This window comes from Drosophila miranda, assembly GCF_003369915.1.
Source record: "Drosophila miranda strain MSH22 chromosome Y unlocalized genomic scaffold, D.miranda_PacBio2.1 Contig_Y2_pilon, whole genome shotgun sequence".
NCBI classification, from domain to species: domain Eukaryota; kingdom Metazoa; phylum Arthropoda; class Insecta; order Diptera; family Drosophilidae; genus Drosophila; species Drosophila miranda.
This window is the reverse complement of record NW_022881614.1, coordinates 18,456,516-18,475,466: the sequence shown is the minus strand read 5'-3', so window position 1 is coordinate 18,475,466 and position 18,951 is coordinate 18,456,516. Positions and strand designations below refer to the sequence as shown.

At 38.4% G+C, this 18,951-nt stretch overlaps 1 protein-coding gene across 1 annotated transcript; it reads right to left on the bottom strand.

Moving 5' to 3' along the window:
- Window positions 1–381: 381 nt before the first annotated feature.
- LOC117193486 (C3 and PZP-like alpha-2-macroglobulin domain-containing protein 8) lies at window positions 382–11,697 on the bottom strand. The gene is given in 3 exon segments (XM_033398236.1): window positions 382–1,113; window positions 1,177–1,578; window positions 11,634–11,697. Coding segments are annotated over 3 exon segments (891 nt in total). The 5' UTR covers window positions 11,644–11,697; the 3' UTR covers window positions 382–634.
- Between the last annotated feature and the right edge of the window lie 7,254 nt (window positions 11,698–18,951).

The window sequence follows — 18,951 nt, the reverse complement described above, 5'->3', positions numbered from 1 at the left end:
AAAGTGTTTTGAATGTGCAATATTTATGGGACTCTCGTCTCTGTATCTCAATTTCAAACTGATTTCTGTTGCCCATCACTTAGCTCTTCGGTGAAGGAACTTTATAGACCCCATTAAATTAGGGGATAAGAAATTTGTCAATTAATTTTCGTTATAATTAATTATACTTTCATTGGTATTTCATGATAAATGAAATCCGAGGGGCAAAACAGAACTTCTTTCATTGGAAAGCATGTCAATTATCATCCACAGAAGTACAACAGTCCAATCCAAGGATTCTTTCGGAAACAATCTCTTGTCTTTAGGGACAGAACCCAAGAAAATATTTACCCCGATTTCTCATTCGTCCAAGTATTTCCATCAGAGACAATTCAACATGTAGTTGCCTACTTTAGGGCGTGTTTTTTTATTTTTCTTAAACATATACAATGTTTATTTTAGCAATTTGTGCGAACAAAATTATAAACTTTCGGACGTCGATTCGAGATTCGTTAACAATATTGAATAGAAATGCAAGAATAAATATAATCCATAATTTATGCGTCCAGTTGAACTGTAAGCCGCGCAGATAAACAATTGTGATTCAGTGCGTGTTTCCTCAGAGATTCCGAGATTTCCAAAGGGTATCCTAGATTTAGTTGGCGACGTAGATCTCGAACTCCTTGTAGGCCAGCTCCTCGCCGCCGTAGGGGATGTAGCAGCAGCCGTGAGAGGGCTGAACCTTTCCCACGGTTATGGTGCCGTCGTGGGTGGCGCGGCCGATGAACAGGGGCTAACCTTCGGCAGTCTCGCCGGCGGGCAGCGCGTTGGGTGGAATGTTGCCAGCCTCGACGGTGACCCATTGGCCGCCGCCGGCGCACAGGACCTCGTATTCGCCGTGTCCGTGCTCGCCGCCTCCGTAGGCAATGTAGGTGACCCCGTGCGAAGGATGCAGCTTGCCGGGAATCAGATCACCCTCATGGCGGGCGCGTGCAATGTACAACTGCTCGCTTCCGTCGAATCCTCCCTGCATGGAATTTGGTGGCACCTCTCCGTTGGCGGCTGGCACCCAGCATCCGGGACAATTGCCCGTTGGAGCAGCAAAGCCCATGGCCGGGGCCGATGGGGCAGAGTCTGTAAGAGAATACTTGTGTTACTCTCAGGGCCATTTTGTGATCCTCCAGTCCCAAAACTCACCATCCAACAACCAGGTACCGCTGGCACCCCAGCCCGTGCAAATGCCGATAAAGTTCACCGGGAACAGGTCTCCGGCATCGTAAGAGAGGAAGGCGGCAGCATCGCCCTCACGACCCACAGTAATGACATTGTCGTACCAGCGAATCCAGAAGCCGCGGAACTCTCCGGCGTCCAGAATTCCGGGCGTGGGCACCTCCACCAACTCGTGCTTCTGGCGGTCCTTGCGGATCACCGACTTGCTATTCTCCCATCCGCCCAGGAAGATCTCGTAGATGGGTCCGCTCTCTTGTGGGGAGGGGGTCAGAGCCAGATGGGCATCCTTGGGCGAGCGCACCTTGAAGGTGAACACTCCACCGCTGGCCGGGAAGAACTGGTACTCCAATTTATCGGGTGTGTTGATTTCTGTGAAAAAAGAGGCACTCTTTTAGCTTTTGTTGCAACTGTACCTGTACCCACATCTGAGTGGTGGGAAAGTTTGGAGGCTTGATCGAATGTTTGATCGCCAAACATCTGCCACAAACCACAGAGTGAATCTATCAGAAATATCAGAACTGGAACAGGCTGTACCGCAAAAGAATTCGCTGTTATATTTATGTTTATATACTCTATATGTATACCACGACAGATATAGATATGTACATATACATATAGTATACATATCAGAATGTTTAGCATCTGTTTTTCTTTTCGCTTCTTTATTAGCGGCATTCGGCGTGATGTCATGCCAATTTCTGTTCGTTTTTTCTGAAATGTTCTATCCCGTTCTAGCACTCAAGCTACGGCCGAGCCCAGCTTATAGCTCAAGAGTGAGGTGAGCCAGGTCTATGGTGTCTGTAACCAAAGACTATACAATACCAAGATGTTCTATGGCGGGTCCTAACATTAGGACCCAAAAGGCACGAGGGAGCGCGCGGGGTTTCAATTCCCTTTTCGCCTGTACTTCGTCTCTACCGCGACCCCGCTGCCCGACGGTTTCGTCTGTTCGGCAATGCCTTCACCAGCAACGAAATAATTCTGGACTCTCGAGCCTCAGCACCGTCGAAGAGGTGGTCGCGGATCGCCGATGTCTTTGGAGCGGCACAGTGGGACCTTTGACCGTCTCAGCTTGCTAAATTAGTTAGTGAATATGAGTTCAATAAATATTTGCACACTGAAAAAATGTTAAAATTTGAGTGCTTATATCTCCTAAACTAAAACTATCTTGAAAATTCGATTGGAAAATTCTCTATTAGATGCGTACATTAAATTTATCTAAACACTCATACAATTTTTTGACAATTTCGGCTGAGTCCCCACTGTGCCGCGCCAAAGACATCAGCGACCACGCTGCCCTACGGTTTCGGCACGCAGCCACTGACATGCTTTCACACCGACTCGACGCTGACCGAAGCATTGACGAAGCCGAGTAGCATTTCGGAGGCGAAGGTAGCGTAAAAGAGAATTGAAGTACTAGCCCCGCGCGCCCGTACCCTGAAGCGTCAAACGAAAATTGAAAGAGGGGGAACGTTGTGAGTTGCTGCGGACACCGCAACTCTACGGTTATACCCGATAATAAGTCAGTATGGCTCTCCTCCGGCAGACGCCGCTAATATTAAACGACACGACAAAGAGTGCGTGCGAGAGAGACAGAAAATCAGTCTGAGCGTGACGTCGGGCGCTGCGTAGCCACTGCAAATTGATTTGTTCCTATTGGCTATAAAAATGATCTGATCTGATCCAGATTCAGCAATCTGATAGATATGGCCATTATCTATGATTCTGCGTTTTTAGTTTTCTCGAATATGCAATATTGTGGATGCAACAGATTTTCGTCCTTTGTGTGGGCGGAAGGGGGTGGGGCGAAATTGAGATACACGTTTTATAGTAAGATCTAACAGGAGTGCGGATACCAAATTTGGTTACTCTAGCCTTAATAGTCTCTGAGATTTTTGAATATCCCCAGATTTTCGTTCTTTGCGGGGGCGGAAGGGGGTGTGGCGAAATTTTGAAACAAATTCGTCTCGGTCCGATATATTAGGAGTGTGGATACCAAATTTGGTTGCTCTAGCTTTTGTAGTCTCTGAGATCTAGGCGCTAATGTTTTACTCTAAGCAAAGCCGCCTATGCTACGTGTGTGTTAGAGAGAGACAGGGCGAGAAAAAATGAAATTGTTTTCTTGATGCTGGCTATAATAATAATACGATCCAATTCAGATTCTGCAGTCTTAAAGATATGGTCATTCTCTACAATTCTTCGTTTTTGGTTTTTTCATATCTTTAAAATTGTGGATGCCACAGATTTTCATCCTTTGTGGTGGCGGAAGTTTTGAAATATTTTTGTAGCAGTGACATATCACAGAAGTCTGGATCCAAAACATCGTTGCTCTAGCTCTTATAGTCTTTGAGCACTAGGCGCTGAAGGGGACGGACAGACGGACGGACGGACAGACGGACAGACGGACAGACAGACAGACAGACAGGGCCCAATCGACTCGGCTATTGATGCTGATCAAGCATATATGTATATACTTTATGGGGTCGGAAACGATTCCTTCTGGACGTTACACACATCCACTTTTACCACAAATCTAATATACCCCAATACTCATTTTGAGTATCGGGTATAAAAAGCATACATCTTGGTATTGTATAGTCTTTGGTACTATGTATGATTTTCGGAAAATTTGAATGGCAACAAAATTACATAGATGTTGTCCGCGTTTGCACGATAATTGAATCTGAATGATGGCAAGGTTAAAGTTGCCTACGTTTTTCACAGTTGCAATCCCGCGAAACTACTTTACATCTTTTCAGGGTATAAACAAAGACTATACAATACCAAGATGTTGCATGAGGAACAAATGCTTTTTCAATTTTCGTTTGACGCTTCAAGGTACGGGCGCGCGGGGATAGTACTTCAATTCTCTTTTATGCTACCTTCGCCTCCGAAATGCTACTCGGCTTCGTCAATGCCTCGGTCAGCGTCGAGTCGGTGTGTCTCGAGAGAAAGAATACAAAAACAAAATATGAATCGTTGACGACGGGAAGCCATCTGGAATGACTCAGCACATTGATGCTCGACTTGAATTTGGATGGTCCGATTTTTATACCCGATACTCAAAATGAGTATTGGGGTATATTAGATTTGTGGTAAAAGTGGATGTGTGTAACGTCCAGAAGGAATCGTTTCCGACCCCATAAAGTATATACATATATGCTTGATCAGCATCAATAGCCGAGTCGATTGAGCCCTGTCTGTCTGTCCGTCCGTCCGTCCGTCCGTCCGTCTGTCCGTCCCCTTCAGCGCCTAGTGCTCAAAGACTATAAGAGCTAGAGCAACGATGTTTTGGATCCAGACTTCTGTGATATGTCACTGCTACAAAAATATTTCAAAACTTCCGCCACCACAAAGGACGAAAGTCTGTGGCATCCACAATTTTAAAGATATGAAAAAACCAAAAACGTAGAATTGTAGAGAATGACCATATCTTTAAGACTGCGGAATCTGAATTGGATCGTATTATTATTATAGCCAGCATCAAGAAAACAATTTCATTTTTTCTCGCCCTGTCTCTCTCTAACACACACGTAGCATAGCCGGCTTTGCTTAGAGTAAAACATTAGCGCCTAGATCTCAGAGACTATAAAAGCTAGAGCAACCAAATTTGGTATCCACACTCCTAATATATCGGACCGAGACGAGTTTGTTTCAAAATTTCGCCACACCCCCTTCCGCCCCCGCAAAGGATGAAAATCTGGGGATATTCACAAATCTCAGAGACTATAAAAGCTAGAGCAACCAAATTTGGTATCCACACTCCTGTGATATCGGACCTTGACCGTTTCGTGTACAAATTTCGCCACACCCCCTTCCGACCCCGCAAAGGACGAAAATCTTGCGCATCCACAAATCTCAGAGACTATTAAGGCTAGAGTAACCAAATTTGGTATCCGCACTTCTGTTAGATCTCACTACAAAACGTATATCTCAGAATTTCGCCCCACCCCCTTCCGCCCCCACAAAGGACGAAAATCTGTTGCATCCACAATATTGAGGATACGAGAAAACTAAAAACGCAGAATCATAGATAATGATCATATCTATCAGATTGCTGAATCTGGATCAGATCAGATCATTTTTATAGCCAAAAGGAACAAATCAATTTGCACTGGCTACGCAGCGCCCGACGTCACGATCAGACTGATTTTCTGTCTCTCTCGCACGCACTCTTTGTCGTGTTGTTTAATATTAGCGGCGTCTGCCGGAGGAGAGCCATACTGACTAAGTATCGGGTATATCTGTAGAGTTGCGGTGTCCGCAGCAACTCACAACGTTCCCCCTCGTTTTTAATTAGGGTCACCGGGTTGAGTAGCGCTACTCTTATTGTTCGTAATATTTTATTGCCCATATTTTTAAAATTATCTATTGAAATGTATTCAAAGATATTTTCCCACGGTGCCACTTTGAGTTGGCTGATTTTTTGTTTACCTGCTTGCGTTTCAACCCTTTGGAAAAACTGACCTAAGTCAAGGGTTCCATTAGTATACAAATCGCTAACATCATATCTTGCAGTAATTTTTTTTCCATGTTTGAAAAAACATAAATTATTATTTACATGCAAGGTCACTACTTTACGTACTTCGTCTTTGTTGATGACTTCATATACGTTGGGCTTTGAAGCTTTTGTTAGAGATTGACTAGGCAATTCTATTTGTTCTTTTCCTGCGCAGGATTTCTGTCTACTCTGTTGCCTGGTAGTGACTTTCAGGACTTTATTCGTTGTTTGCATGTTTTTCAGGTCTGTGATGGTTATTCTTGATAACGCATCTGCTACACGATTATCTTTACCCTTTAATTCGAGCCGCATGCGTGTGAGTTTAGAGCTGGGATTGACCATTGAAAATAGGTATGTTAGTGGTCTGTGATCCGTTTTTACTGTAAAGTGTTTACCATAGATATATGGTCGAAAATGGGTAATTGCCCAATGAATTGCTGCTAATTCCTGTTCTGTAGTACTTTTGTTACTTTCACCTTTTGTGAATGAACGTGATGCATATGCTAATGGGAGTTGGAGTCCGTTATGGTTTTGAGTTAAAACCGCTCCACATGCTAGTTTACTAGCATCGGTGATTATGCACAATTCTTTCTGAAAATCTGGGTACTGTAACAGAGTGGGTTCCATAAGTTTATCTTTTAAATATTGGAATGCATTTTGACATTCAGTTGACCACTCAAAGGGGACATTCTTTTTACATAATCTAGTCATGTGCCGGGAATAGTCGGCGAAGTTTTAAATAAAACGTCTATAATAATTGCAAAATGCAATAAATCATCTAGCGCTGTCCGCATCATGTGGGACTGGATAGTTTTTGATGACGTCATATTTCTTGTCATCTGGCAAGATTCCTTTATCTGTGCATTTATGACCAAGAAAGGTCACTTCATGCATAAAAAATGAATATTTTTGTGGATGTAATTTTAGGTTGTGTTTCCTACATATCTCAAAAACATCTGTTAAGTTTTTAAGCATATGTTTTTCGGAACAACCCATGACTATTAGATCGTCCATATACAGGAAGGCTTGCGAAACTTCAAGTCCAGAGAATGCTATAGTCATCATTCTTTGAAATGAATTCGGCGCTATTTTTAAACCAAATGGTAGTCGCGTGAAGCGATATGAGCCATTGCTCGTTGAAAAAGACGTTATATTTCGCGAACTTTCTTCTAGTTCGATTTGATGAAAACGTGACATTAAGTCAAGGCATGAGAAATACTTTGCTCTACCTAGTTGATCCAAAATGTCATCAATTCTAGGTAGTGGAAATTTGTCGGCCAGGATTTTTTTGTTTATTTGACGATAGTCAACTACTAATCGCCATTTCTTTTTTTCTGAACCCGGAAGGGCTTTCTTTGGGAAAAGTAGAAGTGGGCTGTTGTATTCTGATACGGATGGTTCGACAATATTGTCGTTGATTAATTTTCCTACTTGTTTTTTAATTTCCTCAACTTGGCTATGCGGGCTTCGATAGTTCTTTATATATATAGGTTCGTCATCCCTCAATCTCAATTTCTGTTTATACAAATTATTTGTTGTGATTGATTCGGTTTCAAGCCCGAATACGTCACTAAAATTGGTGCATAGTTTAGTTAATTGCTTCTTGAATTGTACTGGGAAATGTTTGCTTAATTCAGCTATGACAGTTTTTTCTCGAATTATTTGAGTTGTTTGAATTACCTTGTAATTCGAAAGTGATTCATATTGTATGTTATTTATATGTACTAATTGGTTGGTACTGGTTGTATTCAGCAATCGGACAAATGTATTATTTTTTGAAGTTATTGTATTTGCTACATAAATACCAGGTTGAATTTCCTGGTTTGGGATTAATATGGATTCTATATCGGACGCTAATTCTATTTTTCTGACAACTTGTGATCTTGCTGGTAGAAGAATTGTTTTGTTACCAGAACTGTATGTTATTGGAACATAAATTTTAATTTTTATATTATTTGGTCGTATTATTAACCAATCCTCTGCGGGTTTTAAGTCTATTAGGCAGTTTAATTCTTTTATGAAATCAATGCCTATTATTCCATCACACGGAATTGCAAAATTTTGATTAACTAAATGGAAATTGTGTGGAATTATGTACTTATCTGTCTGTAGCTCTATTAGGGCAAGGCCTTGGGATGTTATTATACCTTCCCCTATTCCTTGAATATCTATTTTATTTTTTGTTTGAATGTCGTTAAAGACATCTGAATTTTCTTTGAATAGTGATATATTGGCACCTGTATCTATAAGGAATGTAAGTTGTTTTCCTGCTTTTATACCCGATACTCAAAATGAGTATTGGGGTATATTAGATTTGTGGTAAAAGTGGATGTGTGTAACGTCCAGAAGGAATCGTTTCCGACCCCATAAAGTATATATATTCTTGATCAGCATCAATAGCCGAGTCGATTGAGCCCTGTCTGTCTGTCCGTCCGTCCGTCTGTCCGTCTGTCCGTCCGTCCGTCTGTCCGTCCCCTTCAGCGCCTAGTGCTCAAAGACTATAAGAGCTAGAGCAACGATGTTTTGGATCCAGACTTCTGTGATATGTCACTGCTACAAAAATATTTCAAAACTTCGCCCCGCCCACTTCCGCCCCCACAAAGGATGAAAATCTGTGGCATCCAAAATTTTAAAGATATGAAAAACCAAAAACGAAGAATTGTAGAGAATGACCATATCTTTAAGACGCCTAGCATAGGCGGCTTTGCTTAGAGTAAAACATTAGCGCCTAGATCTCAGAGACTACAACCAGAGCAACCAAATTTGGTATCCACACTCCTAATATATCGGACCGAGACGAGTTTGTTTCAAAATTTCGCCACACCCCCTTCCGCCCCGCAAAGGACGAAAATCTGGGGATATTCAAAAATCTCAGAGACTATTAAGGCTAGAGTAACAAAATTTGGTATCCGCACTCCTGTTAGATCTCACTATAAAACGTGTATCTCAAAATTTCGCCCCACCCCCTTCCGCCCACACAAAAGACGAAAATCTGTTGCATCCACAATATTGCACATTCGAGAAAACTAAAAACGCAGAATCATAGATAATGACCATATCTATCAGATTGCTGAATCTGGATCAGATCGGATCATTTTTGTAGCCAAAAGCAAGAAATCAATTTTCAGTGGCTACGCAGCGCCCGACGTCACGCTCAGACTGATTTTCTGTCTCTCTCGCACGCACTCTTTGTCGTGTCGTTTAATATTAGCGGCGTCTGCCGGAGGAGAGCCATACTGACTTATTATCGGGTATAACCGTAGAGTTGCGGTGTCCGCAGCAACTCACAACGTTCCCCTCGTTTGGTTTATCTTGGTGTTCTGTTTTGGTTTTTTGGTTCAAAAAGCCGTTGGTTGTATTATTTATTGAGCCATAATTTTTAGCTTTTTTGACGCATTTTTTTTCCTCCTCGTATAGCCCACAAAGAATGTTTCCTAAGAAGAACTAATATTAAAAAATCTAATAGAGCCAATTTATGCTCACGACATTCTCCTGTAAACCAAAGAGGAGTCTCATCTTGACATGCTTTTAAAATTAGATTTTTAATGCCAACTTTTTGAGGACCAATTTCAAAAAACTTACAAAAAATTAAAATGTGCTTCTTGCTTACTTCCATGAGGCAATCGGAAGTAGCAATAAGGCTACCAAAATCTGTCAATTTCTGATAATTTTTGTAAAAAATGAACAGTTTACTAGGCACAGTAATAATTTCATCCTCCTTTCTCATACAATTGGAGCAAGTTTCGCAGTTAAGCCTTGGAATGGTCTTAAAAGCCACATAGCCCACAAAATATCTCATAGATGCTACTTCGATGTTTATTTCTTTTGCGGTTTTAAAGGAGTCCTTCTCGAAATAATTTTCAAAACCACTACCATCAAAATCGAGCTTTGAAAGCAACTCATCATGATCATTAGGATGCTCAACTTTCAAATTATTTGACTCGTCAAAAACACCCTCAATGCACGCTTGGACAGCGGTTCCTTCTTCAAAATCAGCTTCACAATTCCCAAAGTCGGACGAACGAACTATTTTTATATTTAAAATTCTTGCGAAAATATTAATAATTTCCGCTACAGAGGGATTGGTATTATTGCCACCCTTTTGCCTCACTACTGCAAATGTGTTTTCCAGTTTGTCCTGGTTGAGCGTTTTTGTCATAATAAAAAACTTATCTAAATTCGTTAAAAGCTCAGTAATTCGTAAAAGAAGGGATTTTAATGTAATCTGTATGCCGTCAGGAAAATAAACACGTTTCTTCGAATCCACAAAATTTACGTATTTAATATAGCTTAACAAAAATTGAATGAATTTGTGGGGTACATTGTTAAGCTGTATCGCAGATCTGTACACATTATCCGCATATAATGAACCACTATTCATGCAGTCAAATATCTGGTCTATTTTATTTATAAATTCAGCTGTGGATAAGGCAACTTGATATGTGCTGTTTTTAAATCCAACAGTTTCGCAAACCGTTTTAATAGCAGCTTGAACAGATCTGCTGAAACTTAACACGCATTTTTTCGAACGAATTTGGGTATATGCCTAGATAATTTAGGGCACATTTTAGTTCCAGCGTGCTCCTCCATCTCCCACAGCTCTTGAACAACTTTAAAACTAACAATGCCATCAGGAGAAGAGAGATCACAAGTAAGCAGCCCATTTCTTAAGGATTTAATGAGATGAGGAAAATCGTACATACAAAAAACTTTATGATTTTTATATTCAAAAAACGGGTTTTCTAAGGTTGCACCAAAATTATTGAAACATTTTCTATTTGTGGAACCTTGATCACAAACCAAAGCTGTGAAGGATGCTAATGTTTCTTTTAACGATTTCGCAAAGATGATCAGAGGTCAATCCATTTTCCGAAGCAAAGTAGTTTAATAGCGAACTAGTTTTTGAAAAAATAGATTTGAACATAAACACACACACTTGCTTGGCAATTCGTGACGTTCTTTCAAATCCGTTGTGCTCAAATCCGTCAATAATATCAAGGTTTTCATTATAGCGAAGCTCTCTTCTTATTGCCATCTCATCCGGTTTCGCCCGCAGCATATACGGCTTTTAGCTTCACACACAAGCGCACTGAAAGCATGTCAGTGTCTGCGTGCCGAAACCGTAGGGCAGCGTGGTCGCTGATGTCTTTGGCGCGGCACAGTGGGGACTCAGCCGAAATAGTCAAAAAATTGTAAGAGTGCTTTAGATAAATTTAATGTACGCATCTAATAGAGAATTTTCCAATCGAATTTTCAAGATAGTTTTAGTTTAGGAGATATAAGCACTCAAAGTTTAACATTTTTTCAGTGTGCAAATATTTATTGAACTCATATTCACTAACTAATTTAGCAAGCTGAGACGGCCAAAGGTCCCACTGTGCCGCTCCAAAGACATCGGCGATCCGCGACCACCGCTTCGACAGTGCTGAGGCTCGAGAGTCCAGAATTATTTCGTTGCTGGTGAAGGCATTGCCGAACAGACGAAACCGTCGGGCAGCGGGGTCGCGGTAGAGACGAAGTACAGGCGAAAAGGTAATTGAAACCCCGCGCGCTCCCTCGTGCATTTTGGGTCCGAATGTTAGGACCCGCCAAAGAACAGCTTTTTGGTCGCTCATGCAACATCTTGGTATTGTATAGTCTTTGGTATAAATCAATTGACACTATAAAAAATAACATAATAATCAGAAATCTTCGCCACCAGATGATTTATATGTTTCGTTTACTTCAGATGTTTTCGATTCTAGGAGAATACTGACACAGTTCTTTTGCTTCTGATTCTGCTTCTGCTTTGGGCGTTGGGCCAAAAGTTTCTCTGTATTCCTCTTGCCGCTGTGTCTCTTTGTGTCAACGCTTACCCAATTAATAATATTCCATTATCCAATAGCTCTATGCACTCCACCCACACTCACTCCAAGGTACTCACCAATGGACATGATTGCTGTTTTTCACTTTACGTTGTTCGCTTATTGAGATTGAGATTGGAACTGCCGTCATCGTCGGCGAAGTAAGCCCCACACAACCCAAATGGGTGAGAGAGCGGCATCAGTGCGAAAACAGACTAAAAGCTCCAACAGCTTTCGCTCTGGCATTGTGTTGTGGTGTGCGATCATTGTGTCTGGTTACCAGAAAGTAGACGACTGTACCTGCCGGTAACTATTTTTGATTTCTGCATGCATATGCAAATTAAATAACTGCGGTAGCGGATTGTGTTTTTAAAAAGTTTTTATTTTACTTCTAACTTCACTGATATAGATTTAAGTAGAGGGTCACAAAGGATTCCGGGCAAAGGGTTTGCGCGATCTTAATTTTTAGCTCGACTTTGCGGTGTCGCTTCTGGATCAAGACTCACTTGAACTTTCTGATCTTTGCATCCTTGATCCCTTTCGGGAATAGTTTTTCTATAAACATTTCAATTGATTTCGCCATCCCGAGTATTGGATTTCGTCATGCAAAGAGAGAACTGTAAAATGCCTAAAGTGCAGGATCTGCAGAAAGCCGGGAGTGAGATTGTTTATGAGAAGCCGGGTGTGGGCAAACATTGGTCTTCCATTTAGGCGAGTGTCAAAGATTGGGATTGCGGCGGGAGCCCTTGAGATTGTACATCTTAGAAATCAATTAGGCGGAGGCCCAAGATTGAAATTGTTTTCGTTTTGGAAAGCCAAAGATTGTTTACAACTCGTATAAGAGCTCAATAGAATTGGGTACGTTAACTCCCCCCATTCTTAAATGTTTCGTCCCGATACATTTTGAAGTTCTGATAGAGCTCTAATTTCTTCTGACAGTATTTGAATGTTGCTTTCCACTATTTCTTCTGACGGTATTCTTATTGATTTAATAAGTACAAATTTGGTTAATTTATAGCCGAAGTAAAATAACATTATCAATATCAAAATGATTAAGAATAATGTTATTAATGGTAAGGCCGTATTACCTAATGTTATAAGGTGATTTAAAATATTAACATTATCAAAAGAAAATTGCTTATCATTCGATTGTATATTGTTCTCTAATTCAAAATCGCTATATCTATGATGCGATATATATCTTAGAATTTTACCCTTATCATTTATGTGGGTTATATTATTTATTACAATTGTGTTGTTGAATATAAGGAGATACGATCCTAACAAAGTAGTATTGTCTACGATATTTTTGCCTGAAACTAATATGGCACCATCCTGAATGATGTCTATTTCTTTGTTTTTTCCCCTTTTTTTAGTGCAGTTGGCTTTAAAGCCATTAAGTAAATTGGTGAAACAGGTCTTCTTTAAATTTATTTGTGCGTAATTGTTAAAAGTTTCACTTTTAAAATTATTCATTAAATAGTATTTCTCCTTACATTCACAAACTTTTTCACTTTTAACTAACATTCCATCATTTTGTGAGATGGCTCTTGCATGGTAAAACTTGCAAATATCTTTAATTTGAGGATATTTTATGTAAATGATTATTAAATCAGCATTTCGAATTATTTTAACCGTTGCAATGTCCAGCAGATCAGACAGTTCAACAGGATGTTTTTCATGCTTATAAATGTCCTCTATTTCGTTTTTATTTAAAATTTTTGTATTGAAAATGTTTACTTTTAAGAGGGTTATGGTATCAACTAAATTTAGTAGGTCAAAAGTTATTAATTTTAAACGATGCTTTCTCAGTATCGTTTCTTCATTGAAGATGACATTTTTTAATGAATTTGATAGCAATTCAATTTCTTTGAAAAATTTGGAATTTATTACAAATTGTTTATTATTATTTTCAGTTAATTCATTTACTTTATTTTGTATTTTCAAAAAGTCGTCATGAAAATATTTAATATTTGATGTTATCTTTATGTATAATTCTGTTTCTATTGTTGATTATAATTTTATTCGGTCGATTTTCCTTAACTACCTGCTTTTTGTATCGGGATTGAAGTTTATTTCTTTCCCCGAATTTCTTTTCATAAACTATATATCCTATTTTATAATCTTTTTCTCTTCTATCTTTGTTATGTAGCTTAAGCATTTTGGTCTGAGCTTCCTTAAGTAATATTGGATTATGCTTGTGTTCTATTTTGTTATACAATATGTCATATGGCATTTGATTGGTCGTTGAATGTATCGTCAGGTTATATTTCAGTGCCGCCCTTATTATTATTTCTGAATAATCTGTTAGATTTAGTTCATCCTTGATGCACCGCGCTATTTCTGTTAGTGTGGAATGTACCCTTTCTACCTGACCATTTGAGGTGCTGTGTCTGGGATCAGCATAATAAATAGTTAAGTTACTTCTTTGTATGAATGATCTAAATTGTGCTGAAGTAAAGCTTGGTTCGTTGTCAGTCATTAAAGATGTTGCTAACGGAAAGTGTTGCAAAATTTCCATTACCTTATTTTCAATGTTTAATTTACTTTGAATTTCCTTGACCACCAAGTATTTGGAATAAGAATCTATACAAGTTATGAATGTTAGGTTTTGGGCATAGTATATGTCTAAGTGTAATTGATCTCCTTCTTTTGCTGGAATGGGAGCTTCCCCAATTGGAATTTTTACAGGGTGTCTGCGATATTTGTTTTTGTTACAGATCTCACAATTTTTTATATATTCTTTTAATTTTTTGTGCAGGTTTGGCCAATAATACAGCTTAGTTATTTATTTTGTAATTTTCGTCTAGTCCTCTATGGGCTCTGCAATGTGTTTTTTCTTTAATTATAGCTTTATCTTCTGAATTTACTACATCTTGGAGGAACTTTCTCGTGAAGAGAAATTTATTTATGAAGTTTTCCTTTAGCTTATTTTGGATAAGGTATAAATCTTCTAAAGTGCAGTGTATTCCTGTGGTTAAGTGAGGCTGAATAAATTCTTTTAAAATGATTAGCAGATTTTCTACCGTATCAAATTCAATAATATGTCGGGTATTTTCATAAACTCTTACTAACTCATGAACTGTGAATCTCCCTTGCGCTAATAGTAGCTGCTGTTTAAATTGGTTTAGAGGCTTGCTAGTCTCTTGAATGACGTTTTCAAAACTACTCTCTGCTGAATGCTGAGTATTTATGTCTGATTCTGATTCTGTCTGGTTGACATCACTATCTGTCATATGATTTATTTTAATCCGAGATAAAGCGTCCGCTACTACGTTAGTTGAGCCTGGCTTATAAATGATTTTTGGTGTGAAACTTTCTATGAAGTAATACCAACGTTTCATTTCAACATTTGGATTTTTTTGCGACATTGCAAAGGACAAAGGTTGGTGATCTGTATGTATTTCAATTCCACTCACTCCGTATAAATAATTTCGCAAATATTTTAATGCCCATACAATAGCTAATAATTCCTTTTTATTAGTAGCATATAATTGCTCGGTTTTACTTAAAGTTTTAGAAATAAATGTTATGGGATTCCCATCTTGCGACAAAACTGCACCTATTGCTATGTCCGATGCATCTGTGGTTAATGTGAATTTTTTATTGTAATCTGGTTGTACTAATTCAATATGTGCTATTAAACTGTCCTTTAAATTATTAAATGCTCCCATTGCTGGTTCATCCAGCTGTATTAATGTTTGCTTGGATGCCCTTCGTGAAACTTTCCCATTTACTCCACTCAGATATTTTGTTAATGGTTTGGCAATTGTAGCATAATTTCGGACAAATTTTCTGTAATACCCTGTTAGTCCTAAGAAGCTACGTAGCTCTCTGATATTTTTAGGAATTGGATAGTTTTGTATTGTGGAGATTTTGTCTGGATCTGTTTTAATGATATTTTGGGAAACAATGTATCCCAGAAACTTGGTTTCCAATTGAAAGAATTTAGACTTTTCTAGGGAAATTTTCATGTTAGCGTTTTGCAATATCTGTATTATATGAATTAGATCTTTATAATGTTGTTCTATAGTTTTTGAAAATATTATTATATCGTCCATATAGACGTGACAAGTTTTCCCAACTTGTTCTCTAAGTATATCGTCCATTGCCCTTTGGAAAATTCTGGGAGCGTTCGTCAATCCCATAGGCATTCTTAGAAATTCATATTTGCCGTTATTTATGGAAAAAGATGTTTTTTCAATATCTGATTCCCTCATTAAAATATGATAGAAACCTGACTCTAAATCAATGGCCGAGAAATACTTTGCCTTACCTAAATTGGCAAGGATTACTGAAGGATCTTGCTTAGGGTATCTATCCGGTATGGTGTTTTCATTAAGTTTCTTAAAGTCTATTACTAATCTATGTTTAGGAGTTCCGTCCTCATTTACTCCCTTCTTTGGTACTACTATTACCGGTGAATTATATGGGCTTTTACTAGGTCTGATTATACCTTCATCTAACATTTTACCTTTTTCGTTATTAACGAAATCGTTAACCGAATAAGCGTATGGATACTGCTTGCCATATACCGGTCTATCATGTTCAGTGTTAATCTCTCCTTTTATATCCGTTCTGAACGGTAACTGTAAATTTATATTGGCATGGTCTTCTTCGATGATAGAGACCATTTTCTCTCTGAGATTTTCTAAATTGTCCTCTTTGTAGGTTATTGTGTTATACAATTTCATTTTTTTCAATTCAGAATTTGCATAATTTTGAATGTCGGATATTTCTACGACGGCGCGTTCAGGATTTTTGCATCCCAAACTTTTAAATTGTTCATTGTCGGATAATTCAACGACGGCGTGTTCAGGATTCTTTAATCCCAAACTATTCGAACTTTTAGTGTCGGATAATTCTACGACGGCGTGCTCAGGATATTTTAATCCCAAACTATTAAAACTTTGGATGTCGGATAATTCAACGACGGCGGGTTCAGGATATTTGAATCCCAAACTATTGACGGATAATTCTTCGTCGGCGTGCTCAGGATTTTTTGATCCCAAGCTATATAAACTTCCTTCTACCTTTACTGAATCACTTTTCATTTCTTATTCTTCTTCAAAATATTTTTTTATTATATATATTTCTTCAACGGAAGGATGGTTTTTCCTTCTATAAAGGTTAATTTGTTTAAAGAAAGGACCTCGTCATATATTAGTTTCTCCTCATTGTCTTTATAACTTAAAGTCCCCTTTCCTGTATCAATAACAGCTCCGATTTTCTTTTAATAGGTTAAATCCTATTAGTAAATCTGCCTCCATTCCATCTATTTCATAAAACACTTGTTTTGTGTTGAAAATAGTTATATTATGGAAATATTTAATTATTGAAAACCCATTCACTGTAGCAACTTTCTTATAAATTGATAATTCTTTTTTATTTTCGTAAATTCCCTTTTTTATATAACAGGAAGTTGCTCCCGTATCTATCAAAACTTTTAATTCTCTGTTTATTTTTTTATCCACTCTTTTTAAGTAGGGCAGACCTACTTCGTGGGCTGATCTAAAAAATGGTCCTCCTCAATGTTATTTATCCGCATTGCTTTATTAGCCGGTTGTTCCGACATTTCGTTTGGCTTTCGTTTCTGCGCCTGATTTTCGTTAGACTGATTATTCGGTACTACGTTTGCCCTAAAATGCTGAGCTTGGTTATAATTGTTATTATTTCTCCTATAATAACCGTTAGTATTCTCCCGATAATTTCTATTATTTCCCCTGAATTGATTGCTGTTCTGTCGGTTCTTGATTTGTATCGATTCGTCTACATCCATTGGTTCTGGGGCCTGATTTTGTTGTCTATTACCCAAGAAATAGGGTTGTCCCCATGACATGTTATTCCTCTGAAGATCCTTTTTTTGGTCGAATGGTGAACTATTAGTCCTTGGTTGTCGTTGGTTGAATCTTAATGTATTGTAGTTATTATTCCCTGAATTTCTGGGGCCACTGAATTGGGAGGCAAATTGGGCCCGAATGTTATTTGATTGCAATTCCTGTACCTTTGCCAAGGCATTCGGTAAATCTGGGGGATTCAATGAAAATAGGATTTCAGCAATGCCGCCGTTTAGGCCAGTGACAAAAATGCGTAAGGCATTGTCTCTAATTTTCTTATTTGATTCTTTCGTGATTTCACTGTCCTTTCCGTGAGTCATTATTGTCTTATTTATTAACAAGGTCATTTTCTTGTTAACCTCGTTATAGAAATCTATTATTGAAAGGTTCCCTTGTCGGAGAACGCTTAACTCCTGTTCTATTATGTAAATTGGTCTCTTGTCACTGTAAACAAAGTCAAGTCGTGAAAGTATGGCATCAAAATTTAAAACTGTCCCGTGGTTGGTCAGTGCGTCATGTGCTGGTCCTGTTATTTTGTTTCTCAAAATTGTTAAGGCAATATAATATTGCTTACTTCCTTTCTTATATAACTTCACTGCAGTTTCTGCAGCTTCCCTCCATCCTACGTATTGGTTTAATCCACCATTGAAAATTGGTAGGGATTCTATTACCTTTAATGTGGTGTCATCTTTTATTGTCTCGTCTATTGTTTCTGCCTGATAATCTGATACCTGATCGGATTTAGTTTCTATTTGTTGTTTTAAATTTACAATTTGCTCCTGTACTTGTGAAATTTGAAGTGCTATCAATTGTTTGACCAGATCTGCAGTGAGATCGGTCCTTGTTTGTGAGTTAATCATTTTTAGTTTTTCAAAATCTAAAGTTAGTTGATCCACCTTAAATTTTTCTTATATGTTTGTTTTTATAATCTAATATAACCTAATTGAACTTATATATTTATTAATACAACTTTTGCTCACGAACTATCCGGTAGGGGTCGTCCTTCTTAGTTTGGCTGACAGATCTTCGAACGGGTCTTCCTTCTTGATTTGGCTGACAGGTCTTCGAACGGGTCTTCCTTCTTAAATTTCTTTGTTTAACTGGGTCTTCTGCGGGTCTTCCTTCTTTGGTTTAGCTGATAGTTTCACTTTCTTTGTGTTTTGGTTTGGTTGGGTTTGTTTAAAAACTTTGGTTTTTTTTGGTTTTTTTGTATTTTTGAATTGTCTTGATTAGCTTTTGTATTTATTTGTATTTTGTATTGTATTTGTATTTGTATTTGTATTGTATATTGTATTTATTTTTGCACACCCTAAGCTCCGGTTTTTTTCTAACTTCACTGATATAGATTTAAGTAGAGGGTCACAAAGGATTCCGGGCAAAGGGTTTGCGCGATCTTAATTTTTAGCTCGACTTTGCGGTGTCGCTTCTGGATCAAGACTCACTTGAACTTTCTGATCTTTGCATCCTTGATCCCTTTCGGGAATAGTTTTTCTATAAACATTTCAATTGATTTCGCCATCCCGAGTATTGGATTTCGTCATCCAAAGAGAGAACTGTAAAA